The 26,577-nt window shown below is 47.0% G+C and overlaps 1 protein-coding gene across 3 annotated transcripts; it reads right to left on the bottom strand.

The window, feature by feature from the left end:
- Positions 1 to 112: 112 nt before the first annotated feature.
- On the bottom strand, positions 113 to 25,601 carry LOC124005111 (zyxin-like). Of its 3 annotated transcripts, none has more exons than XM_046314050.1 (10): positions 25,421 to 25,601; positions 17,019 to 17,305; positions 15,273 to 15,528; positions 14,536 to 14,628; positions 11,770 to 12,381; positions 11,545 to 11,686; positions 7,383 to 7,552; positions 7,083 to 7,261; positions 6,504 to 6,624; positions 113 to 3,910 (listed from the first exon to the last, which is right to left on the bottom strand). In XM_046314050.1, exons 3-10 carry the CDS (start codon positions 15,372 to 15,374, stop codon positions 3,800 to 3,802), a joined length of 1,530 nt encoding a protein of 509 aa, XP_046170006.1. In that variant the 5' UTR covers positions 15,375 to 15,528; positions 17,019 to 17,305; positions 25,421 to 25,601; the 3' UTR covers positions 113 to 3,799. The 3 variants fall into 3 exon arrangements, with proteins under 3 accessions (XP_046170006.1, XP_046170007.1, XP_046170008.1); XM_046314051.1 differs by lacking the exon at positions 25,421 to 25,601 and adding an exon at positions 24,849 to 25,327; XM_046314052.1 differs by lacking the exon at positions 15,273 to 15,528 and having other exon boundaries at positions 25,421 to 25,599.
- Between the last annotated feature and the right edge of the window lie 976 nt (positions 25,602 to 26,577).

Genomic DNA, 26,577 nt, shown 5'->3' with positions numbered 1-26,577 from the left:
GAAATACTATATTTGATGTGAGAGAATGAGGATAATACTCAACAATAACTTCCAGGGGTAAAGACCTTTAATTATTGCAAATGCCAAACAGGCTAAATAAAACCACACAGGATTTAGGCTATTAGCAGTTTTATTTTGAGTAAAATTAAAGAAGAAAAAGAATGACATGTACAGGTAATTAATGTTGGCATGTTTGGAACCGTAAACATACACACAAATATAAAAGGAATTTATAAAAACTATATGAAAAGAACAAGGCAACCATCATTAAATGAGCAACGTGGTGTTTTTGAAGGCATCATCACACACCAATGGTCTGACAGTGAAGACAAAGGCATCATCACACACCAATGGTCTGACAGTGAAGACAAAGGCATCATCACACACCAATGGTCTGACAGAAGACAAAGGCATCACCACACACCAATGGTCTGACAGTGAAGACAAAGGCATCATCACACACCAATGGTCTGACAGTGAAGACAAAGGCATCATCACACACCAATGGTCTGACAGTGAAGACAAAGGCATCATCACACACCAATGGTCTGACAGAAGACAAAGGCATCATCACACACCAATGGTCTGACAGAAGACAAAGGCATCATCACACACCAATGGTCTGACAGTGAAGACAAAGGCATCATCACACACCAATGGTCTGACAGAAGACAAAGGCATCATCACACACCAATGGTCTGACAGAAGACAAAGGCATCATCACACACCAATGGTCTGACAGAAGACAAAGGCATCATCACACACCAATGGTCTGACAGTGAAGACAAAAGCATCATCACACACCAATGGTCTGACAGAAGACAAAGGCATCATCACACACCAATGGTCTGACAGTGAAGACAAAGGCATCATCACACACCAATGGTCTGACAGAAGACAAAGGCATCATCACACACCAATGGTCTGACAGTGAAGACAAAGGCATCATCACACACCAATGGTCTGACAGTGAAGACAAAGGCATCATCACACACCAATGGTCTGACAGAAGACAAAGGCATCATCACACACCAATGGTCTGACAGAAGACAAAGGCATCATCACACACCAATGGTCTGACAGTGAAGACAAAGGCATCATCACACACCAATGGTCTGACAGAAGACAAAGGCATCATCACACACCAATGGTCTGACAGTGAAGACAAAGGCATCATCACACACCAATGGTCTGACAGTGAAGACAAAGGCATCATCACACACCAATGGTCTGACAGTGAAGACAAAGGCATCATCACACACCAATGGTCTGACAGTGAAGACAAAGGCATCATCACACACCAATGGTCTGACAGTGAAGACAAAGGCATGGTCACACACCAATGGTCTGACAGAAGACAAAGGCATCATCACACACCAATGGTCTGACAGTGAAGACAAAGGCATCATCACACACCAATGGTCTGACAGAAGACAAAGGCATCATCACACACCAATGGTCTGACAGAAGACAAAGGCATCATCACACACCAATGGTCTGACAGTGAAGACAAAGGCATCATCACACACCAATGGTCTGACAGTGAAGACAAAGGCATGGTCACAAGGGTGGAATCATTTGTGCAAATAAAAAAGGAAAACAACTGAGAATACTAAAGATGATACCGACGACCCAGATAACATGCACATGGAGTCTGTTTGGCCATATGGTTTAGGATGTTAGTTTGGTCATTAGGGTTGTGTTGCTATGCCAGACTGAGGATTGTAAAGGATGGGTGTTTGGTGCCAAACCAGTCTGAACAGGAGAGATAGGAATACTAGGGTGGAAATGGCAACTCACAAAGTTTCACTGAAAAAAATCACTGAAAATAAGTACTTATCAATGAAATACAGTATGGTCAGATTACAAGCAGAGTAAATATAACTGATATCGAGACATAAAAGAACACCAAGCTGAATAATGAAAACAGTGGTATTTATTGGAGTATTATGAGAAAGGAAGAGGAACAATATACTGTGTAAAGCACAAAAAACATGATTAAAACTTGGCAGTGAATTTAAAGTGTGATGCGTTTGAGTGACGTGTTACCATCACCTTGAACTGTATTGGTTTGATCTACATGCTACTGCTACAGTCAATGACTTACTACACTCTACTGGAAAACAGACTGGCCATTTGATCTGTCGCATGTTTATAATACTTAAAACCCTGATTCAGAGCCAGTTCTATTATGTTATTCAGAGAGCTGCAAATGCCCAAAATACGAAGCATTTGTAAATGCAGATGTATAGTGCAAAAATCCATGAGTTAACCTTTAGGTGAATTGAATTAATGAGAGGTAATATCTCTATGTTACTCATTAGATATCTTAACTCACCTGCACACTACATAAGTATGCGTTCAAGAGCGCTTCATTGAGGATGATAGGATTATACTGTACTGTAGGTCCTGGAAGTTGCCCCTAACTACTGATGCAGGATCCGATGTTTTCCCTCCATCCCCTTTAAATTAAGATTAGGGATGAGGTAGGGTAATCTGATCCTAGAGGTTAAGAGCAACTTCTGCCTGTAGCGTAGGTTCTGTTCTAAGCCATGTGGTCCTCTTTAAACTACAGCACTCTATTTAACATGAGGAGATCATAGGAATGGAATCTGTGCTTGGCTAACTTTTGACCTTTGTTCTAGGTAGTGTCTCTAATCATGATCTTAAATCTTCTATTCTTTTGCCAAAGAAATAAATGGTCATTTTGATCGTATTGTACCCTCATTCTGTGCTTGACAAACTGGTGAGAGTAACTGACAGTGATCTGTAGCTATGCATGCCTATAAAGCAACAAACGCACACAACAAAAACAAACGAGAGCGACATTCACATATTTATGTTGTTTTTTTTTGCACTCAGTTTTTAGCCCAAGAGGAACTACATTTCCTACAGCACACTGCTCTGCTACATTGTGTCTGGTGGGATATGTAGTTCTCTAGAAAGCACTCTCTAAAGGCAGTTAAGTAACTTGTATGTTTGCAGGCACTCCAAAGTGCTTCCGGTGCCACCAGCCCAGCAGAGCTCAGCCCTATGGGAGGTGCAGGGGAACATGAATTAGTCCACCTTAAACTTTTGTTCAACTCCTCATGCACTGGGGTCAGGGGGTTACACTAAACTTCTGGGAAAAGTTGCCAGTAGGCACAGATCTAAGATCTAACCATAATCAGTAAGGGGGGATTGCAAGACTGACCCAAGATCAGCATTTAGGGTCAACTTGATCTTACTGTTACTATGTCTCACTCTGAAATACTTCCACTCTTTTCCTTCCGTACCACTGAAAAGTGAAAGACAAATCAAAGTTAAGGCTGAAACCTTCTCAACATGTTTTCCTATCAGTGGAGAGAGAAGAGGAGAGGAAACCATCTTTGACTGTTGGGACAGCCCATGACTAAGCTATACTTGTGCAAGTCATGCTGGGAATTTAAGCATAAACAAAAAATGGCCTTGATAACACTGGCATTAACACAAGGGGAGAAGGGGAGGAGGAATGGAGTCTCTCAGTGCAGTACATTACCTCTGGACTGAGAGGGGAAATAAGCAGAAAGAGGAGAGAGACATAACGACATCTGCATGCAAACATACTCACTCACTCACTCACTCACTCACTCACTCACTCACTCACTCACTCACTCACTCACTCACTCACTCACTCACTCACTCACTCACTCACTCACTCACTCACTCACTCACAGCGCACAAGTAAAGCCCTGTTGCAAAGACAGAATGGTGGAAGCTGAATGGATCCCATCTTGGATTTGGTTCAAAGTTAGACTTGAATAACAGATGTGTCCACCAATCACTGCATAGCCTTGGCCCGCTGGGTGTGGCACTTCATGCACAGGATCCTGCCGTCCAATGGGTAGCAGCCATCTGCGTCCGCCTCTATGGAGAGGGGGCGGGAACAATCCTGCAACCAGGAAGAGAGACTTCAGGATGTGCAGAAGGTCACTGGAAAACAGTTACATCCAAAACACGCAGGGACTCCATTCCAACTGTTAAGATATTTAACCATCTCTTCATAATACATCTAATACATCACAAAATAGTCCCCAGAAAAATGACTTGTTTCAAAAAATTCTATAAAATAAAAAACTGAAAAGTGTTGCATGCATATGTATTCACCCCCTTCGCTATGAAGCCCCTAAATAAGATCTGGTGCAACCAATTACCTTCAGAAGTCACTTAATTAGTTAAAGTCCACCTGTGTGCAATCTATTTAAGTGTCACATGATCGATAGATAGATATACACATACACCTGTTCTGAAAGCCCCCAGAGTGTGCAACATCAGTAAGCAAGGGGCACCACCAAGCAAGCAGCACTATGAAAACCAAGGAGCTCTCCAAACAAGTCAGGGACAAAGTTGTGGAGAAGTACACATCAGGGTTGGGTTATAAAAAAATATCCAAAACTTTGAACATCCCACAGAGCACCAGTAAATCCATTATTTAAAAAATGGAAAGAATATGGCAAACCTGCCAATAGAGGGCCACCCACCAAAACTCATGGACCAGGCAAGGAGGGTATTAATCAGAGAGGCAACAAAGAGACCAAAGATAACCCTGAAGGAGCTGCAAAGTTCCACAGCAGAGATTGGAGTATCTGCCTGTAGGACCACTTTATGCCGTACATTCCACAGAGCTGGGCTTTACAGAAGGGTGGCCAGAAAAGCCATTGCTTAAAGTGTTCGCCAAAAAGCATTTGGGAGACTCCCCAAACATATGGAAGAAGGTACTCTGGTCAGATGAGACTAAAATGGAGCTTTTTGGCCATCAAGATAAATGCTATGCCTGGCGCAAACCCAACAACTCTCATCACCCCGAGAACACTCATCACCCCGAGAATTCCATCCCCACAGTGAAGCATGGTGGTGGCAGCATCATGCTGTGGGGATGTTTTTCATCGGCAGGGACTAGGAAACTGGTCAGAATTGAAGGAATGATGGATGGTGCTAAATACAGGGAAATTCTTGAGGGAAATCTGTTTCAGTCTTTCAGAGATTTGAGACTGGGACGGAGGTTCACCGTCCAACAGGACAATGATCCTAAGCATACTGCTAAAGCAACACTCCAGATATTCATGGGGAAACATTTAAATGTCTTGGAATGGTCTAGTCAAAGCCCAGAGCTCAATCCAATTGGAAATATGTGATATGACAAAGATTGCTGTATACCAGCAGAACCCATCCAACTTGAAGGAGCTGGGGCAGTTTTGCCTTGAAGGATGGGCAAAAATCCCAGTGGCTAGATGTGCCAAGCTTTTAGAGACATACCCCAAGAGACTTGCAGCTGTAATTCCTGCAAAAGGTGGCTCTACAAAGTATTGAATTTGGGGGGGTGAATAGTTATGCACACCCAAGTTCTGTTTTTTTGTCGTATTTCTTGCATCTTCAAAGTGGTAAGCATGTTGTGTAAATCAAATGATACAACTTTAATTCCAGGTAAGGCAACAAAATAGGAAAAATGCCTCACAGCGGTAGTACTTTAGATGTAGCAGGTCTGATGTCCTTACCTCACAGCGGTAGTACTTTAGATGTAGCAGGTCTGTTGTCCTTACCTCACAGCGGTAGTACTTTAGATGTAGCAGGTCTGATGTCCTTACCTCACAGCGGTAGTACTTTAGATGTAGCAGGTCTGATGTCCTTACCTCACAGCGGTAGTACTTTAGATGTAGCAGGTCTGATGTCCTTACCTCACAGCGGTAGTACTTTAGATGTAGCAGGTCTGATGTCCTTACCTCACAGCGGTAGTACTTTAGATGGAGCAGGTCTGATGTCCTTACCTCACAGCGGTAGTACTTTAGATGTAGCAGGTCTGATGTCCTTACCTCACAGCGGTAGTACTTTAGATGTAGCAGGTCTGATGTCCTTACCTCACAGCGGTAGTACTTTAGATGTAGCAGGTCTGTTGTCCTTACCTCACAGCGGTAGCACTTTAGATGTAGCAGGTCTGTTGTCCTTACCTCACAGCGGTAGTACTTTAGATGTAGCAGGTCTGTTGTCCTTATCTCACAGCGGTAGTACTTTAGATGTAGCAGGTCTGATGTCCTTACCTCACAGCGGTAGTACTTTAGATGTAGCAGGTCTGTTGTCCTTACCTCACAGCGGTAGTACTTTAGATGTAGCAGGTCTGATGTCCTTACCTCACAGCGGTAGTACTTTAGATGTAGCAGGTCTGATGTCCTTACCTCACAGCGGTAGTACTTTAGATGTAGCAGGTCTGATGTCCTTACCTCACAGCGGTAGTACTTTAGATGTAGCAGGTCTGTTGTCCGTACCTCACAGCGGTAGCACTTTAGATGTAGCAGGTCTGTTGTCCTTACCTCACAGCGGTAGTACTTTAGATGTAGCAGGTCTGATGTCCTTACCTCACAGCGGTAGTACTTTAGATGTAGCAGGTCTGATGTCCTTACCTCACAGCGGTAGTACTTTAGATGTAGCAGGTCTGTTGTCCTTACCTCACAGCGGTACTACTTTAGATGTAGCAGGTCTGATGTCCTTACCTCACAGCGGTAGCACTTGAGGTGGAAGTTCTTCTCGAGGGCCACGACTCTGACGGTCTCTTGACTGCCGGCATCAGGAACTATGGGCTCATTACAGCTCACACACAGGGGAGAGAAACGCCTATAGGCAGGGGGACAGAGAGGACATTAGACTGTACCACACACACACACACACACACACGGAAGAGAAACGCCTATAGGCAGGGGGACAGAGAGGACATTAGACTGTACCACACACACACACACAGGGGGACAGAGAGGACATTAGACTGTACCACACACACGGGAGAGAAACGCCTACAGGCAGGGGGACAGAGAGGACATTAGACTGTACCACACACACACACACACACACACACACACACACACACACACACACACACACACACACACACACACACACACACACACACACACACACACACACACACACACACACACACACACACACACACACACACACACACACAGGGGAGAGAAACGCCTACAGGCAGGGCGACAGAGAGGACATTAGACTGTACCACACACACAGAGGACAATACCTAAGAGAGAGAAAGACAAGGAGATGAGAGGCCGTACCTGTGGTAGTCTGGGACACAGTATGGGTTGTTGTTGTCGTCCGTGATGAAGGGCGCCCCCTCCAGGCTGCAGGCGCAGGTGCAGCAGCGGAAACAATGGGCATGGAAACACTGGCCCACCGCCTTCAACACACGGTCTGTAATACGCTCCCCACACCGAGAACACACCGCCAGAGAACTCTGTAGAGACACACAGACAGGAGGGTGGGAGAGAGAGCAAACACGTTACATGTCTTTGTGTGTGAGAGTGAATTAATTACTGTAAGCTTTTTATGCATGCAATTTCTGTGTGTGTACTCACAGTGTAGCAGTCATCACACTGTGGCGTCCCGTCCTTGTCGTAGAACTGCATGCCCTGCAGGGGGCGATGGCAGCTCATACAGCAGAAACAGTCAGAGTGGAAGAGTTTGTTCATGGCCCTCACTGCAGGCTGGGAACGAGACAGAGCCTCACCACACTTACCACATACCTCTGAAAGAGAGAGATGAGGAGAGTGGAGAGGGAGAGATGAGGAGAGTGGAGAGGGAGAGATGAGGAGAGTGGAGAGGGAGAGATGAGGAGAGGGAGGGAGAGAGAGAGATAGAAAGGGAGAGAGGACAAAGAGAGAGGAGAGGACGAAGAGAGAGGGGATAATAGTTGGTTGACGCTGACAGAGGCAGAGCCCAGTCAATCCTATTCCACACAGTCATTAAGTCATTACCACAGACATACTGGTCTAGCACCAATGAGAGAGAGGAGGGAGGAGGCTCCTTACTGCCTAATTACCCTGATCAATCATTTTGATGAAAGGCCAATCAGCACCTCAGCCCAGCAGCACCCTAGCCCATCAGCACTACAGCCCAGTCGACTAGAACTACAGCCCAGTCGGCTAGAACTACAGCCCAGTCGACTAGAACTACAGCCCAGTCGACTAGAACTACAGCCCAGTCGACTAGAACTACAGCCCAGTCGACTAGAACTACAGCCCAGTCGACTAGAACTACAGCCCAGTCGGCTAGAACTACAGCCCAGTCGACTAGAACTACAGCCCAGTCTACTAAAACTACAGCCCAGTCTACTAAAACTACAGCCCAGTCTACTAAAACTACAGCCCAGTCGACTAGAACTACAGCCCAGTCGGCTAGAACTACAGCCCAGTCGGCTAGAACTACAGCCCAGTCGGCTAGAACTACAGCCCAGTCGACTAGAACTACAGCCCAGTCGACTAGAACTACAGCCCAGTCGACTAGAACTACAGCCCAGTCGACTAGAACTACAGCCCAGTCGGCTAGAACTACAGCCCAGTCGGCTAGAACTACAGCCCAGTCGACTAGAACTACAGCCCAGTCGACTAGAACTACAGCCCAGTCGACTAGAACTACAGCCCAGTCGACTAGAACTACAGCCCAGTCGACTAGAACTACAGCCCAGTCGACTAGAACTACAGCCCAGTCGACTAGAACTACAGCCCAGTCGACTAGAACTACAGCCCAGTCGGCTAGAACTACAGCCCAGTCGGCTAGAACTACAGCCCAGTCGACTAGAACTACAGCCCAGTCGACTAGAACTACAGCCCAGTCGGCTAGAACTACAGCCCAGTCGACTAGAACTACAGCCCAGTCGACTAGAACTACAGCCCAGTCGACTAGAACTACAGCCCAGTCGACTAGAACTACAGCCCAGTCAACTAGAACTACAGCCCAGTCAACTAGAACTACAGCCCAGTCAACTAGAACTACAGCCCAGTCAACTAGAACTACAGCCCAGTCTACTAGAACTACAGCCCAGTCGACTAGAACTACAGCCCAGTCTACTAGAACTACAGCCCAGTCTACTAGAACTACAGCCCAGTCTACTAGAACTACAGCCCAGTCGACTAGAACTACAGCCCAGTCAACTAGAACTACAGCCCAATCAATCAGAACCAATAGCATACTGAGAGTGTTTTCAGGCAGGAACTGGACAAGATAATGACGCTCTGATAATAGAGTTCGTTCTGACACGATGGGTATGGTAGTATGAAACAATGAACTAGTGTAGGTGATGAATGGAGCGTGTGTGTGTATACCTGTAGGTGCTGAACGGAGGGTGTGTGTGTGTACCTGTAGGTGCTGAACAGAGGGTGTGTGTGTACCTGTAGGTGCTGAGGTGATGAAAGGAGGGTGTGTGTGTATACCTGTAGGTGCTGAACAGAGGGTGTGTGTGTACCTGTAGGTGCTGAACAGAGGGTGTGTGTATACCTGTAGGTGCTGAACAGAGGGTGTGTGTGTACCTGTAGGTGCTGAACAGAGGGTGTGTGTGTACCTGTAGGTGCTGAACAGAGGGTGTGTGTGTACCTGTAGGTGCTGAGGTGATGAAAGGAGGGTGTGTGTGTATACCTGTAGGTGCTGAACAGAGGGTGTGTGTATACCTGTAGGTGCTGAACAGAGGGTGTGTGTATACCTGTAGGTGCTGAACAGAGGGTGTGTGTGTACCTGTAGGTGCTGAACAGAGGGTGTGTGTATACCTGTAGGTGCTGAGGTGATGAAAGGAGGGTGTGTGTGTATACCTGTAGGTGCTGAACAGAGGGTGTGTGTGTACCTGTAGGTGCTGAACAGAGGGTGTGTGTGTACCTGTAGGTGCTGAACAGAGGGTGTGTGTATACCTGTAGGTGCTGAACAGAGGGTGTGTGTGTACCTGTAGGTGCTGAACAGAGGGTGTGTGTGTACCTGTAGGTGCTGAACAGAGGGTGTGTGTGTACCTGTAGGTGCTGAACAGAGGGTGTGTGTGTACCTGTAGGTGCTGAACAGAGGGTGTGTGTACCTGTAGGTGCTGAGGTGATGAAAGGAGGGTGTGTGTGTATACCTGTAGGTGCTGAACAGAGGGTGTGTGTACCTGTAGGTGCTGAGGTGATGAAAGGAGGGTGTGTGTGTATACCTGTAGGTGCTGAACAGAGGGTGTGTGTATACCTGTAGGTGCTGAACAGAGGGTGTGTGTGTACCTGTAGGTGCTGAACAGAGGGTGTGTGTATACCTGTAGGTGCTGAACAGAGGGTGTGTGTATACCTGTAGGTGCTGAACAGAGGGTGTGTGTGTACCTGTAGGTGCTGAACAGAGGGTGTGTGTGTACCTGTAGGTGCTGAGGTGATGAAAGGAGGGTGTGTGTGTATACCTGTAGGTGCTGAACAGAGGGTGTGTGTATACCTGTAGGTGCTGAGGTGATGAAAGGAGGGTGTGTGTGTATACCTGTAGGTGCTGAACAGAGGGTGTGTGTATACCTGTAGGTGCTGAACAGAGGGTGTGTGTATACCTGTAGGTGCTGAGGTGATGAAAGGAGGGTGTGTGTGTATACCTGTAGGTGCTGAACAGAGGGTGTGTGTATACCTGTAGGTGCTGAACAGAGGGTGTGTGTATACCTGTAGGTGCTGAACAGAGGGTGTGTGTGTACCTGTAGGTGCTGAGGTGATGAAAGGAGGGTGTGTGTGTATACCTGTAGGTGCTGAACAGAGGGTGTGTGTATACCTGTAGGTGCTGAACAGAGGGTGTGTGTGTACCTGTAGGTGCTGAACAGAGGGTGTGTGTGTACCTGTAGGTGCTGAACAGAGGGTGTGTGTATACCTGTAGGTGCTGAGGTGATGAAAGGAGGGTGTGTGTGTATACCTGTAGGTGCTGAACAGAGGGTGTGTGTGTGTGTACCTGTTGGTGCTGAGGTGATGAACGGAGGGTGTGTGTGTGTGTACCTGTTGGTGCTGAACAGAGGGTGTGTGTGTGTGTACCTGTTGGTGCTGAGGTGATGAGCGGAGGGTGTGTGTGTACCTGTAGGTGATGAGCGGAGGGTGTGTGTGTGTGTACCTGTTGGTGCTGAACAGAGGGTGTGTGTGTGTGTACCTGTTGGTGCTGAGGTGATGAACGGAGGGTGTGTGTGTACCTGTAGGTGATGAGCGGAGGGTGTGTGTGTGTGTACCTGTTGGTGCTGAACAGAGGGTGTGTGTGTGTGTACCTGTTGGTGCTGAGGTGATGAACGGAAGGTGTGTGTGTGTGTACCTGTTGGTGCTGAGGTGATGAACGGAGGGTGTGTGTGTGTGTACCTGTTGGTGCTGAACAGAGGGTGTGTGTGTGTGTACCTGTTGGTGCTGAGGTGATGAACGGAGGGTGTGTGTGTGTGTACCTGTTGGTGCTGAACAGAGGGTGTGTGTGTGTGTACCTGTTGGTGCTGAGGTGATGAACGGAGGGTGTGTGTACCTGTAGGTGCTGAACGGAGGGTGTGTGTGTACCTGTAGGTGCTGAACGGAGGGTGTGTGTGTACCTGTAGATGCTGAGGTGATGAACGGAGGGTGTGTGTGTACCTGTTGGTGCTGAGGTGATGAGCGGAGGGTGTGTGTGTACCTGTTGGTGCTGAGGTGATGAACGGAGGGTGTGTGTGTACCTGTTGGTGCTGAGGTGATGAGCGGAGGGTGTGTGTGTACCTGTAGGTGCTGAGGTGATGACGGGAGCGTGTGTGTGTACCTGTAGGTGCTGAGGTGATGACGGGAGCGTGTGTGTCCATGTCTTTGATGAATGCATTGGTCATTCTCTCCAGCTCCTCCACCTCCCTCATGGAGAGAGGAACACCTCCACCTGGGACAGAGACAGGCCCAGGAGGCGAGGGCTGGGGGACAGAAAACACACATCTAACAGGGGGAGTACTAAACACACACACACACACTCACCCCAAAGGGTCTCCTAACATACCTTTGATGAAGGGGGAGATTTCATTGGCTGGCTGAAAGAAGGTGGTGATGTCATCACTTTGGGCTGAGGAGGGGGCACGGGAGCAGGAGGGGGCGGGCTCACAGTCATCTGAGAGTCAATGGAAGAGGGCTTTGAGTGATTGAAGGCTGGGGGAGCCACTTTGTTGGCTGGTGGGGCAGGAGGAGCGGCAGGAGGAGCGGCAGGAGGAGCGGCAGGAGGAGCGGCAGGAGGAGCGGCAGGAGGAGGAGGGAAGGAGCTGGCTACAGGGGAAGGTTTAGGAGCAACACCAAATGGAGCCGGGGCGTGGTTCTGGTTCTTCAGCCCCACAGGAGGCACGGATGTCCCCGTTTTCATGCCCCCAAAAGCTTTAGGAGCCACGACTGGGGCTTTAGCAAATGGCTGTGGGGCAGGAGCAGGAACTGGGGTGGATATAGGGTTATTGGCTTGTCTGTGTGTCGTCCGGAGTTTGAGCTCCTCGGCCCAGGGAGCGGGAGGGGGCTTGTCTCCCATCTCTGGAGGGGGGAGGAAGGAGAGGTTGGGCTTGGGAGCAGTGGGGGGAGGACCTGCAGGCTTGGGGGCAGGAGGAGGAGGAGCTGAGTACTGACTGGGCAACTGGGGAGACAAGATCAGACAAGAAAACATTACAGGCTATATGTACTGAAGAGTTGAAGAGAACTATGAGACAACACACAACAAGCTTTTACACTAAAAGCATTAGGAACTGAGTGTCCCTTCAGCTATTTTGGAAGTTTGAAACATTTTAAACAATCCACCCTCCTTAACAAGCCGACTGTGTTTTTAGGAACGGTGAAAACGGCTATTAGTATCATTCAAGTACAGAATTCAAACATTTTAAAAGGTTGCAGGTAGTGATTTTCTATCGTATCAAATGTTCAACTTCCACAAAGCACAGGCTCTGAGTCATACAGGGGAACTTGAGCTCATCAGTAGTAATCTGTCTCTGACATTCTTATCAAGAGCTTGTGCCAACATTTCTCTATTCTGATCCAGTTCCTCCCAGGAGGATAAAAACACTCTCCATTTATGGCCGTTTCCCCAGACCGCTGGCTTGGCCCCACACACACAGGCCTGATCACAATGGAGTATGCATTGTGCACCACGTCTCTCTCTGTCTGGCTTGGTCCCTCTTTCTATTTGCATCGCCATCTTTCTTTATAAACATCATTCAGTGTAAGTTTCTCTGCATCACTCACTTCCTCTGTTTTTGTACATCACTCTCTCATTGTCTGTCTGTGTACAGTAACGAACAGCTTACTCATCCTAGAGCCATCAGCCTGAACAGACACAAAACAGCCTGGCATCTGGCCAAACGGTTTATCCTGACCTGCTCTCTCTCCCCTCTTTTTCCCTCCCTGCTCTCTCTCCATTCATTCCCCCTCCCCACTCCTCCATTCATTCCCCCTCCCCACTCCTCCATTCATTCCCCCTCCCCACTCCTCCATTCATTCCCCCTCCCCACTCCTCCATTCATTCCCCCTCCCCACTCCTCCATTCATTCCCCCTCCCCACTCCTCCATTCATTCCCCCTCCCCACTCCTCCATTCATTCCCCCTCCCCACTCCTCCATTCATTCCCCCTCCCCACTCCTCCATTCATTCCCCCTCCCCACTCCTCCATTTATTTCCCCTCCCCACTCCTCCATTCATTCCCCCTCCCCACTCCTCCATTCATTCCCCCTCCCCACTCCTCCATTTATTCCCCCTCCCCACTCCTCCATTTATTCCCCCTCCCCACTCCTCCATTTATTCCCCCTCCCCACTCCTCCATTTATTCCCCCTCCCCACTCCTCCATTTATTTCCCCCCCCCCACTCCTCCATTCATTCCCCCTCCCCACTCCTCCATTCATTCCCCCTCCCCACTCCTCCATTTATTCCCCCTCCCCACTCCTCCATTTATTCCCCCTCCCCACTCCTCCATTTAGTCCCCCTCCCCAGTCCTCCATTTATTTCCCCTCCCTACTCCTCCATTCATTCCCCCTCCCCACTCCTCCATTCATTCCCCCTCCCCACTCCTCCATTTATTTCCCCTCCCCACTCCTCCATTTATTCCCCCTCCCTACTCCTACATTTATTCCCTCTCCCCACTCCTCCATTTATTCCCTCTCCCCACTCCTCCATTTATTCCCCCTCCCCACTCCTCCATTTATTCCCCCTCCCCACTCCTCCATTTATTCCCCCTCCCCACTCCTCCATTTATTCCCTCTCCCCACTCCTCCATTTATTCCCCCTCCCCACTCCTCCATTTATTCCCTCTCCCTACTCCTCCATTTATTCCCTCTCCCTACTCCTCCATTTATTCCCTCTCCCTACTCCTCCATTTATTCCCTCTCCCTACTCCTCCATTTATTCCCTCTCCCTACTCCTCCATTTATTCCCTCTCCCTACTCCTCCATTTATTCCCTCTCCCTACTCCTCCATTTATTCCCTCTCCCTACTCCTCCATTTATTCCCCTCCACATCGCATTTTTATTTCCCTCCATCTTCTCAGTCCCAAGTCTTTCCTACTCTCTCTGTATCATACCATGTCTACTGCAGTCTTTTGTTACAGTCAGTTTCCCTGTTGGTTAACTGACGTTGTGTGCTTCTATGAAGCTCTACAGTCTATGACGCTCTACAGTATACGAAGCTCTACAGTATACGACGCTCTACAGTATACGACGCTCTACAGTATACGACGCTCTACAGTATACGACGCTCTACAGTATATGAAATACTTTCCCTCCTCCCCCTTGTCCTTCTCTGTACCTTGGGGTTGAAGGGTCCTCTGGTCTCCATCTCAGACAGCAGGTCAGTCAGAGAATCCAGCTGTTTGTCAAAACTAGTCTGCTTTGCCAGACGCTGTGTGGGTGGGGGGGGGGGAAAAGAGATGGTTGATCAACAGGCTGAATCTTGACTTGAAAAATGTAGCAAACTCCAACTGCCACCTAAATCATACACTTGTGTCAATGGGGAATGTGCACAGAAGTGTACTGAGAACAGAATGTAACTGATTTGCATGGATCAGAACTTAAGCACTCACATCACGTTAGGCAATAGACTTCCACATCTGTTTACTGGGGACATCCACCATGGTAGTAGATGTGTGGATGAGAGTTCTGGCTGTCATCCAACACAACTACACCAATACAATGTGCTTTGGGACCTTATGGAAAGTTCTATATTTAAGCAATAAGGCACGAGGGGGTGTGGTATATTGCCAATATACCAACGCTAAGGGCTGTTCTTATGCACGACGCAACGCGGAATGCCTGGACAGACCTTAGCCATGGTATATTGGCCATGTATCACAAACCCCCGAGGTGCCTTATTGCTATTATAAACTGGTAACCAACGTAATTAGAGCAGTAAAAATACATGTTGTCATACCCGTGTTATACGATCTCATATACCACAGCTGTTAGCCAATCAGCATTCAGGGCTCAAACCACCCAGTTTATAATACAGAAAGCATTCCATTCTTATGATTATTAACCCTGACTTACCTGAAAGTTCTCCCCAGCACTTGGGACACTGCTGGGACCAGAGACTGGGAGAGGGGGAGGGGTGGTGGAGGAGGGGGAGACGGGGAACGGGGAGACAGGCATTCTCCTCAAGCGGGGCGGGGGGAGGGGCAGGTCATCCACCGCGGGAGGGGGAGGGAAGGCGGGGGAGGGGCATCGGAGGCTGGGGGTGTGGTTGCACAGTTAGGGGGAGGGGCTGGCAGCTCATCGTCCAACGGAGGAGGAGGGGGCGGGAAGTCTAATAGAAACGGGGAGGGTTGATTGGTTAAATCAAAGGCATGGCAATCCAATGGTTACTAAACGTTCTATAATTCATTCAAAACCTGTCATCTATTCACCGCACCCACCCAGACACTCATTCAAAACCTGTCATCTATTCACCGCACCCACCCAGACACTCATTCAAAACCTGTCATCTATTCACCGCACCCACCCAGACACTCATTCAAAACCTGTCATCTATTCACCGCACCCACCCAGACACTCATTCAAAACCTGTCATCTATTCACCGCACCCACCCAGACACTCATTCAAAACCTGTCATCTATTCACTGCACCCACCCAGACACTCATTCAAAACCTGTCATCTATTCACTGCACCCACCCAGACACTCATTCAAAACCTGTCATCTATTCACTGCACCCACCCAGACACTCATTCAAAACCTGTCATCTATTCACTGCACCCACCCAGACACTCATTCAAAACCTGTCATCTATTCACTGCACCCACCCAGACACTCATTCAAAACCTGTCATCTATTCACTGCACCCACCCACCCAGACACTCATTCAAAACCTGTCATCTATTCACTGCACCCACCCACCCAGACACTCATTCAAAACCTGTCATCTATTCACTGCACCCACCCACCCAGACACTCATTCAAAACCTGTCATCTATTCACTGCACCCACCCACCCAGACACTCATTCAAAACCTGTCATCTATTCACTGCACCCACCCACCCAGACACTCATTCAAAACCTGTCATCTATTCACCGCACCCACCCAGACACTCATTCAAAACCTGTCATCTATTCACTGCACCCACCCAGACACTCATTCAAAACCTGTCATCTATTCACTGCACCCACCCAGACACTCATTCAAAACCTGTCATCTATTCACTGCACCCACCCAGACACTCATTCAAAACCTGTCATCTATTCACTGCACCCACCCAGACACTCATTCAAGTGAACCCGATGACAATACAGTTTCTACACACAGAGACAGTGAAATGATACTGTCCAGAAAATAGACTTGAAGGGATAAGTAGGTGGGTAAGTAGAAAAACAGCTTAATTGCCAGAATCTCGCAGTATCCCTTTAAATGCAGTAATTAGAGAGTGTGTGAGAAACAGGAAAGGTGAGTTTCATTGACGGGATAAAGGCAATGTTGCAGTCTACCAATCTGTTGGGTTGCCAACACCAGGCTCAAACTCTGGGATCCAACATCCTTGTTTTATCAGAAACAAATATAAATACTTGTAACTAAATAATAACATGCTTGATGCTTCTGTTGCGAGATAAGTTCGGTTCTAAAACAACCCCTAGCCACTTCCCCTAACCCCTACCACCATATTTTTACACCTATCCAGTTACTTCACATCTGCACTGTGAAGGGAAAAAGATTAAGTGAAGAAGTTAGGTGTCACATTGAACCAGACAACTAGATGCATGGGATAAATGCTTACAAAATGACAAACGAAAACGGCTAATCACCTTCGCAGAGCGATGGTGGGGGTGGAGGCATCACTCCAACTCGACCAATGACAGCTGTGCCGACACCACGTGTTGAGACCAGGCTGGGGGGAGGAGAGGGACCTGCGGGAGGAGTCGAGCCCGGGGAAGGCGACGGGTCGGACTGGCTTTTGGGGCGTGGCGGGTTGACCGAGGCAAACTTCTTTGGCTGGTTGTAGAAGGAGGGGGTGGTGACTTTGAGGTTGATGGAGGAAGTCACCATGAAGGGTTTACTGCCGCTGGAGTCAGCCATGTTGTCTTTTTACTGTCTGAGGAGAGAAGAAGATTTAGAAGAGGACAAACACAAGCCATCCAAATCAACACAAACTGAAATGAGTGGTAGGGAGGCTGCCAACTGTTAAGGAGATGGCTGTGTTACAGAGGAGGTCTAGCAAACCTGGAGGCCAGCTGTAGAAAGGATAGCAGAGAAGATAAAATAAACCTTTGATATAGAAATGAACCATCGAGCATTAGCTTATCTGAGGAGAGCACACAGAGCTTTTGAAACAGTAGGGGAATATTTCTCCTTGGTGAATTAGTGGGGACACATCAACAAAGGATCTAACAACCCTGCAGCCTAACTACAGGAGAGAAACTCCAAAGCATGCATGCATAGAAACACACACACACACACACACACACACACACACACACACACACACACACACACACACACACACACACACACACACACACACACACACACACACACACACACACACACACACACCTCTGATAGAGCTTGACTGCTTTACACAGTACCTCACCCCAGATTGTAAATACACACTAGCCACTCCTTAGGCTCAGTATGGAGAGAGGTATACCGTAACCATAGCAGCACTTACAGCTGCTTCAAGGTCCACTCTCAGTATGAAACCGTTCATTGTAATAAAAGCAGTTGAGAACTACAGCATGGTTTACTATAGGGCTGACCGGGTCGGACCTGAGACGGGTAAAACCACCATAACATGTTCATGTGAGCTACGTCAAGGAGAGGGTCATTCAACGTTAGCTCAAATATTTACCTCACGTGTTTGTGGTTAAACATGCTGACGTTACCACAGCGGCTCTATCTCAGATTCCCCAAACGCTTGTGGCCCTGTAGGTGACCCCTGGTTAAACAGAGACGTGGCCCTGTAGGTGACCCCTGGTTAAACAGATACGTGGGCCTGTAGGTGACCCCTGGTTAAACAGAGACGTGGCCCTGTAGGTGACCCCTGGTTAAACAGAGACGTGGCCCTGTAGGTGACCCCTGGTTAAACAGAGACGTGGCCCTGTAGGTGACCCCTGGTTAAACAGAGACGTGGCCCTGTAGGTGACCCCTGGTTAAACAGAGACGTGGGCCCTGTAGGTGACCCCTGGTTAAACAGAGACGTGGCCCTGTAGGTGACCCCTGGTTAAACAGAGACGTGGCCCTGTAGGTGACCCCTGGTTAAACAGAGACGTGGCCCTGTAGGTGACCCCTGGTTAAACAGAGACGTGGGCCCTGTAGGTGACCCCTGGTTAAACAGAGACGTGGCCCTGTAGGTGACCCCTGGTTAAACAGAGACGTGGGCCCTGTAGGTGACCCCTGGTTAAACAGAGACGTGGCCCTGTAGGTGACCCCTGGTTAAACAGAGACGTGGCCCTGTAGGTGACCCCTGGTTAAACAGAGACGTGGCCCTGTAGGTGACCCCTGGTTAAACAGAGACGTGGCCCTGTAGGTGACCCCTGGTTAAACAGAGACGTGGCCCTGTAGGTGACCCCTGGTTAAACAGAGACGTGGCCCTGTAGGTGACCCCTGGTTAAACAGAGACGTGGCCCTGTAGGTGACCCCTGGTTAAACAGAGACGTGGCCCTGTAGGTGACCCCTGGTTAAACAGAGACGTGGGCCCTCTCTCTCAGTACCTGTCTTAACGTTACTTTCAGCTAGACGCTAGGCTGTTATCGTGCCCTACAGAGTATACAGTGCATTCGGATTTCCTTTTTCAACATTTTGTTAAGTTACAGCCTTATTCTAAAATTGATTAAATAATCCCCCCCCCCCATCATCAATCCACACAATACCCCATAATTACAAAGGAAAACAGTTTTTTTGCAAATGTATATATATATTTTTTTAAAGACATACCTTGTGTAAATAAGCATTCACACTGTTTGCTATGAGACTCCAAATTGAGCTCTGGTGTATCCTGTTTCCATTGAACATCCAGATGTTTCTACAACTTGATTGCAGTCCACCTGTGGTAAATTCAATTGATTGGATATGATTTGGAAAGGCACACACCTGTCTACATAAGGGCCCATAGCTGACAGTGCATGTCAGAGCAGAATCCAAGCCATAAGGTCGAAGGAATTGTCCATAGAGCTCTGAGACAGGATTGAGTCGAGGCACAGATCTGGGGAAGGGTAACAGAGTGACCTCCAACATTCTTAAATGGAAGAAGTTTTGGAACCACCAAGACTCTTCCTAGAGCTGGCCGCCCAGCCAAACGGAGCAATCAGAAGGACAAACATCTCTGCAGCACTCCACCAATCAGGCCTTTATGGTAGAGTGGCCAGGTGGAAGCCAATCCTCAGTAAAAGGCACATGACAGCCCGCTTGGAGTTTGCCAAAAGGCACCTAAAGGACTCTCAGACCATGAGAAACAAGATTCTCTCATCTGATAAAACCAAGATTGAAGTCTTTAGCATGAATGCCAGGCGTCACGTCTGGAGGAAACCTGGCAACATCGCTGTAATTTAACAAAATGTGGAAAAAGTCAAGTGTCTGAATACTTTTAGAATGCACTGTATATAACGACATTGATGGGTCCTAGTCAGTGTCTGAATACCTTTAGAATGCACTGTATATAACGACATTGATGGGTCCTAGTCAGTGTCTGAATACTTTTAGAATACACTGTATATAACGACATTGATGGGTCCTAGTCAGTGTCTGAATACCTTTAGAATGCACTGTATATAACGACATTGATGGGTCCTAGTCAGTGTCTGAATACCTTTAGAATGCACTGTATATAATGACATTGATGGGTCCTAGTCAGTGTCTGAATACTTTTAGAATACACTGTATATAACGACATTGATGGGTCCTAGTCAGTGTCTGAATACTTTTAGAATGCACTGTATATAACGACATTGATGGGTCCTAGTCAGTGTCTGAATACTTTTAGAATACACTGTATATAACGACATTGATGGGTCCTAGTCAGTATCTCACCGTTAACAAGCCTAATGGCTTGATGGGTCCTAGTCAGTATCTCACCGTTAACAAGCCTAATGGCTTATGTCTAGAAACATGCTTTTGTCCATCATGTGAAATGCTTTTGTTAGAGCAACAATATATTTAAGAACCATTGCCATAGTGATAATATAAATGAGTTTCCTCAGGCCTTGTTTGCTTTGGGAGGAAAAGCAATGCCCTAGAACTAGCCTAGTACATGCTCCGATGTGGGCTTGTGATGCGGGTGACTGATTTCTTTCGCTATGATCAGAATCAGCCCTTAGACAGGGAATGATTTACCACCCAGGCTTGACTATGTTACGCCATGTCAGTTTCATGAGAAACTTTACGTAACTTCCTTCCCAGGGTTACCAGATTTCTGTGAAATATGACCTATAATTAATTATATGAGTGAAAGTTATTTAATTTGTATTAAGTAGGTTAAAAAGCAGCTTTTCTGTGTTGGAATGGTGTGGGTGTACCCCAAGGACAGAATGGTGTGGGTGTAACCCAAGGACAGAATGGTGTGGGTGTACCCCAAGGACAGAATGGTGTGGGTGTACCCCAAGGACAGAATGGTGTGGGTGTACCCCAAGGACAGAATGGTGTGGGTGTACCCCAAGGACAGAATGGTGTGGGTGTACCCCAAGGACAGAATGGTGTGGGTGTACCCCAAGGACAGAATGGTGTGGGTGTACCCCAGCGACAGAATGGTGTGGTTGTACCCCAGCAACAGAATGGTGTGGGTGTACCCCAAGGACAGAATGGTGTGGGTGTACCCCAAGGACAGAATTGTGTGGGTGTACCCCAAGGACAGAATTGTGTGGGTGTACCCCAAGGACAGAATTGTGTGGGTGTACCCCAAGGACAGAATGGTGTGGGTGTACCCCAAGGACAGAATGGTGTGGGTGTACCCCAAGGACAGAATGGTGTGGGTGTACCCCAAGGACAGAATGGTGTGGGTGTACCCCAAGGACAGAATGGTGTGGGTGTACCCCAGCGACAGAATGGTGTGGGTGTACCCCAGCGACAAAATGGTGTGGGTGTACCCCAGCGACAGAATGGTGTGGTTGTACCCCAGCAACAGAATGGTGTGGGTGGTGTATACGGTTCATTAAAAATATTAAGGCAAGTAGACGGCCGACTCTCAAGCTCAGCCAATCAGCCAACATGACATCATGTTCTAGGAGTAAATAGCAGGCACCTTTTTAAAGGGTCTGTGTGATACAAGTTGGTTGGTAGGTTTTTTTAAACTGTTTTTTCTCCAATTCATGCTTTGGTCGCAAATACGAGTACAGGACGAGTTAACAGAATATGAACTTTAAAAAGTGAGATTTAAACTTGACAGTTACCTTAAGACACATTTCTTAAATAGTTTTTCAGTTTGAAATTGAGGTTTCCACATTGCATGTAGCTGTGACTTGGGGGCCTTGACACAAGTTCTGACAAGATAAAGACATCAACCGTGGGTGAAAGTATTCCGGAAATGCTGACTCAGGCCTCAACACAGTATGAAGAAAAAAACAGCGTAAGTAAGCTAACTGTTTGTTAGGATTCTCTGTAAAACACAGCGGTTTCAACATTTCACTCCTAACTTCGTACTTTAACAGTTAAAATGCTGACAGGAAGCCAAAGAGAGAAGATATCATATTTGCACTCAAGCCCCTTCAAAGTGAGCAACAAAAAGCCACAAACTGTTAAAAACTTTTCTATTTTCAAAATGGATTTACTGTTAAATAATGCAGAGAAGAGCAGGATGAAATATTAAAGGCAAATGACCAAAGGGGACATCAACCAATCTGGTTGCCCACCCTACCACAGCTTGCTACAGCCTGTAGGCTAGCTAGCTGTCTTATATTTCCAAGACCACACAGAACAGTCTTGGAAACTGTCTGTAAAAGTCCAACCTAGTAAGAGTCCAACGCTCCACTGACAAAGCATTGGCTCCTCTCTGTGATGAAAGAGCCTGCATCAAGCAGAGCAGACCTCCCCTGTAATATCCTCAGTCAGACAGAAACCTGCTCTCCTTGGCTAATAGAACCCTGTTGAAACCTCTGCTAATGAGGGCCAGTGCATTGGATACCAGCAGACTGTTCAGTTGTGAGGGAAATATTACGAGGCTTTGATCTAAAGGCTTTCTAGAGAGCCAGCGCTCTACACTAAATGGAGGCAGAGAACTTGGCTTATTGGTTCTAGTGCTCATTTAAAAGTGGTTCATAATATTAGCCGACTGTAGAAAAGCTCTGGGGATAATGCATGAGACGGTCACGGGACTGAGACATGCTAGGAGCAAACGTTCCTCATGGTGCCCCTGGAAATAGACCACCTGATTTGAGGAATTAAAAAACAAATACCGCTGTAAACGTCATCCTACAAAAGTCAAGTGATTTTTTATGATGTATTATTTAATTCACTACTCAACCAACTGTAAAGGCATTGACAACAAAAAACATTCCCCACAGATTCCATGTGGCTGTAGACCTGGATAATGGTTTTATATGGTGAGGTCAGCTGCAGGCTCCTCCCAGACAGTCCCCTAAGCCTAACTAAAGTAAACTATTGTGAAATTGGATCCAGAGATGATGAGACCCACGGTGAGAACGTTTGGCACTTCAGTTGAATGACATCAACACCATGGTCTGCTTTTTCCTTTCCCTCCATCTCCAATCTGCTCCCCCTTTCACTCACTAAATCACTCCTACCTCAACACCCCCCCCCCCCCCCCCAAAGCTCCCTCCTGTCATTTCAGTTGGATGACATCACCACGGCCTGTATTTCATCATCTTAACTAGTTTTACAGCTTGGCTATGAGGCGACATCATGTGTGCAGAGAGAGCGCTAAACTCATGCAAACCGTCTACTGTAAATAATAGCTCATAGCTTATCGAGTACGTTATGATTTCCACATGGTCAGTTGGTCATCGGTCTACAAAGGAGGGTTAGAAGACAATTCATTTGGTAGAGGAGATGATATTTGAGATGGTATCAAGGCCCAGACATCGATTGAAGCATCTTTCTGTGTTGGATGCGGATGGATGGACTATAACACTAAACACTTACAGTACACTGTTGTTTTACCACTGGCTGCTGGTCTGTAAGTGTTTACCTGAGAGAAACAACACCAACAATAGATACTGTGCCAGACCAATAAGAACACTAGTGACAAGCCAACACACTGCTTGGGGGCAATCGCTTTGGAATCCAGATGGGGAGTAGAAAACAGGCAGAAGCACTTGATTCTGAAAGCCACTCTTGAACTAGGGCTGAGAATTGCCAGGGACGTCACGATACAATATTATCACAATAATTAGGTGACGATACTATATGTATTGCGATTCTCACGATTCTATATGTATCACGATGCGATACTGTGATTTTATTGCCACTCAATGTGCCAAACATGCTGCTCACCATACATCTACTGCAGAAGGACAAGAGAGAGTCATGAGAAAACAAGTTTTGATCAGTCGTGGAAATAAATGTGCTGAAAACAAATTGGCTCCTTATTTAAAAAGATTGAGTAGAAGCTATGAAGGAAAAATTATTATTTGATAAAATTGCGATATTGTCAAAACGTTACATTGTCAAAAATAATATCCTCATATATAACTGTATCAACCCTCCCCCCCCCCCACACACACACACACACACTATCTTGGACCCTAACACCTAACCCTATCGTTACCATGACCCTAGCCCCAAATCAACAACAAAAATACTTCCCTACTAGCTCATCAGCTCTGACGCCAGTGTTGTCCTCTCTAGCATGGCCATCTAGTGAATACCCTACAGTTGCTAAAGCTCCATTGTTGTCCCTGAGTTTCAGCACAGACACGCGTGGTGAGTTGATGCCTATTCGGCAGCTAGGTTAATTGATCATGCTACTTTGTATGCGTTGGTTGTTGGCAACCTTGTACTTTACAACGTTTTTGGAACAGATTCCTGTAGGAATGTTACACGTGTTAATCACCCATTTCACTGTCAGTCTACAGCTGCTGTTTATGAAGCATGTGATGAATAACATTTGATTTGGCCAGTGACACTTTGCTTCTTGAAAGGGGGGGGGATACCAAAAAGAGTTTGAGGTGATTTCCCCTTTAATTGCACTTTTGTCTATGGGGCTGGAAAACTACCACAGCACTCAGTTTTAAATCTATATTCTCTCTTTACATTTTAGTCAGTGGGTTTGCGTGAGAACAACCATCTTGTGAAACAATGGAATCCCATTTTGGATGAAATAACAGCTGGTAGGAACTTGATGGATAACCAAGATCCACTGGATTACATTAGCGCCCCACCCACCTTTTAACATGCCTATGATTAGCTATGGTAGGTCTGCTAAGCTCAAGACAGCTAAGAACACATAATATACAAAATATCCGACGATCATCAATGAATCATCCATGTAGTCATAGCTAGGTAAAGTCTATCTAACCCTGATTCAAGAGAATTGCAGTGTGTGTAAATCCGTATTGACAGCCCTGGTCTAGCATTCACCTGCATACAACCCAGTGTTGAAATAACTTCAGAACGGCAAATGTATATAATAGCTACATATAAAAGCGCAATCTGTCTAGACATGCTGGCTAGTTAGTTTGTGCACTCACCTATATTTTTGCTGGCTAGCAGCCTCCCTACAGTTGGTAGCTAGCCAGAGGTTGTAGAGGGCTAACGTTACTTCCTCGCCTCTCTACGTCGATGACACGGTTTATCGTTCTCAACCGGCCCCTTTCTATTTATTCTTCAACGGCAGGTCTATCTGTACCCTAAATGGATGTTGCCATCACCCTTTCCCTGTATATTTTCAAAGGAATGTGAGATTTCTGTCTGACTAATCAGCCAGCTAACTATTCCTCCTAAACTGTACTTCCGGTTACAGCCTCTGAATTTTTCTTTGTCGTGAGCGAGCGGGAATCTATCAAAAGCTGTAAAAGTGTAAATGCGCCCCTTGCACAAGGACTGCTCAGTGGACTAAAAAGCAGAACACCCGCCCCGGTAGATGAGTAATAATCGTACCAGGCACTTTGCTATTGTTCTTTCATACATCTTCTTAACTGTTGAAACTCTGCAATGGACCAAACCTATATATCACATAATCTGATTATAGCATTGCTTAGACTGAAATGATAAGGCTACAAAATATTGAATAACTCATAATCAGTGTAACATCTGTTCTTACCTATGTGTGCAGTTGGGAGAGCAAACTATTACCCTCCCCTACAGTATCTCTATTCCTTCTCCTTTTCCCTAGCTGTAGATCCAAACCCACACAGAAAGAAAGTGTGCTGGTTAACTTTCCTCTACCCCCCTCTCTCTCAGTTCCCCTACAGCTGTTAGATCCCCCTCTCTCTCCTCCCCTCTCTCTCTCCTCCCTACCTCTCTCTCCTCCCCTCTCTCTCTCTCTCTCTCTCTCTCTCTCTCTCTCTCTCTCCTCCCTATCTCTCTCTCCTCCCTACCTCTCTCTCCTCCCCTCCTCTCTCTCTCTCTCCTCCCCCTCTCCATGGAAAAGGAATGACACCATCCTTCCAAACAAGTTCTTTCTCGTTGGACTTTCTCTCAGGATGTGTATATTACTATGTAAACACCACCTCTCTCTTTCTCATCCTGTATGTTCATAAACTGCTGTGAGGCAGTAGCAACTGTCTTTCCTCTCTGTTTCTCCCTGTCTCTCTCTCTCTTTCTCATCCTGTATGTTCATAAACTGCTGTGAGGCAGTAGCCCCTGTCTTTCCTCTCTGTTTCTCCCTGTCTCTCTCTCTCTCTTTCGCATCCTGTATGTTCATAAACTGCTGTGAGGCAGTAGCCCCTGTCTTTCCTCTCTGTTTCTCCCTCTCTCTCTCTCTCTCTCTCTTTCTCATCCTGTATGTTCATAAACTGCTGTGAGGCAGTAGCCCCTGTCTCTCCTCTCTGTTTCTCCCTGTCTCTCTCTCTCTCTTTCTCATCCTGTATGTTCATAAACTGCTGTGAGGCAGTAGCCCCTGTCTTTCCTCTCTGTTTCTCCCTGTCTCTCTCTCTCTCTCTTTCTCATCCTGTATGTTCATAAACTGCTGTGAGGCAGTAGCCCCTGTCTTTCCTCTCTGTTTCTCCCTGTCTCTCTCTCTCTCTCTCTTTCTCATCCTGTATGTTCATAAACTGCTGTGAGGCAGTAGCCCCTGTCTTTCCTCTCTGTTTCTCCCTGTCTCTCTCTCTCTCTCTCTTTCTCATCCTGTATGTTCATAAACTGCTGTGAGGCAGTAGCCCCTGTCTTTCCTCTCTGTTTCTCCCTGTCTCTCTCTCTCTCTCTCTCTCTTTCTCATCCTGTATGTTCATAAACTGCTGTGAGGCAGTAGCCCCTGTC

Source organism: Oncorhynchus gorbuscha, linkage group LG19, assembly GCF_021184085.1.
Source record: "Oncorhynchus gorbuscha isolate QuinsamMale2020 ecotype Even-year linkage group LG19, OgorEven_v1.0, whole genome shotgun sequence".
Taxonomy (NCBI): domain Eukaryota; kingdom Metazoa; phylum Chordata; class Actinopteri; order Salmoniformes; family Salmonidae; genus Oncorhynchus; species Oncorhynchus gorbuscha.
The sequence above is the reverse complement of the archived record's forward strand: the minus strand, read 5'-3'. Positions and strand labels throughout refer to the sequence as shown.

What these genes read in the sequence shown, in the direction of transcription:
- LOC124005111 (XM_046314050.1), bottom strand. Translation starts at nt 15,374, where the DNA reads ATGCCTGTCTCCCCGTTCCCCGTCTCCCCCTCCTCCACCACCCCTCCC. An exon ending in CATCACCTCAGCACCTACAG is followed by an intron (nt 7,553 to 11,544) that starts GTACACACACAC and finishes TCTCTCTTTCAG; the next exon opens with AGGTATGTGGTAAGTGTGGT. An exon ending in TCAAGTGCTACCGCTGTGAG is followed by an intron (nt 3,911 to 6,503) that starts GTAAGGACATCA and finishes TCCTGGTTGCAG; the next exon opens with GATTGTTCCCGCCCCCTCTC.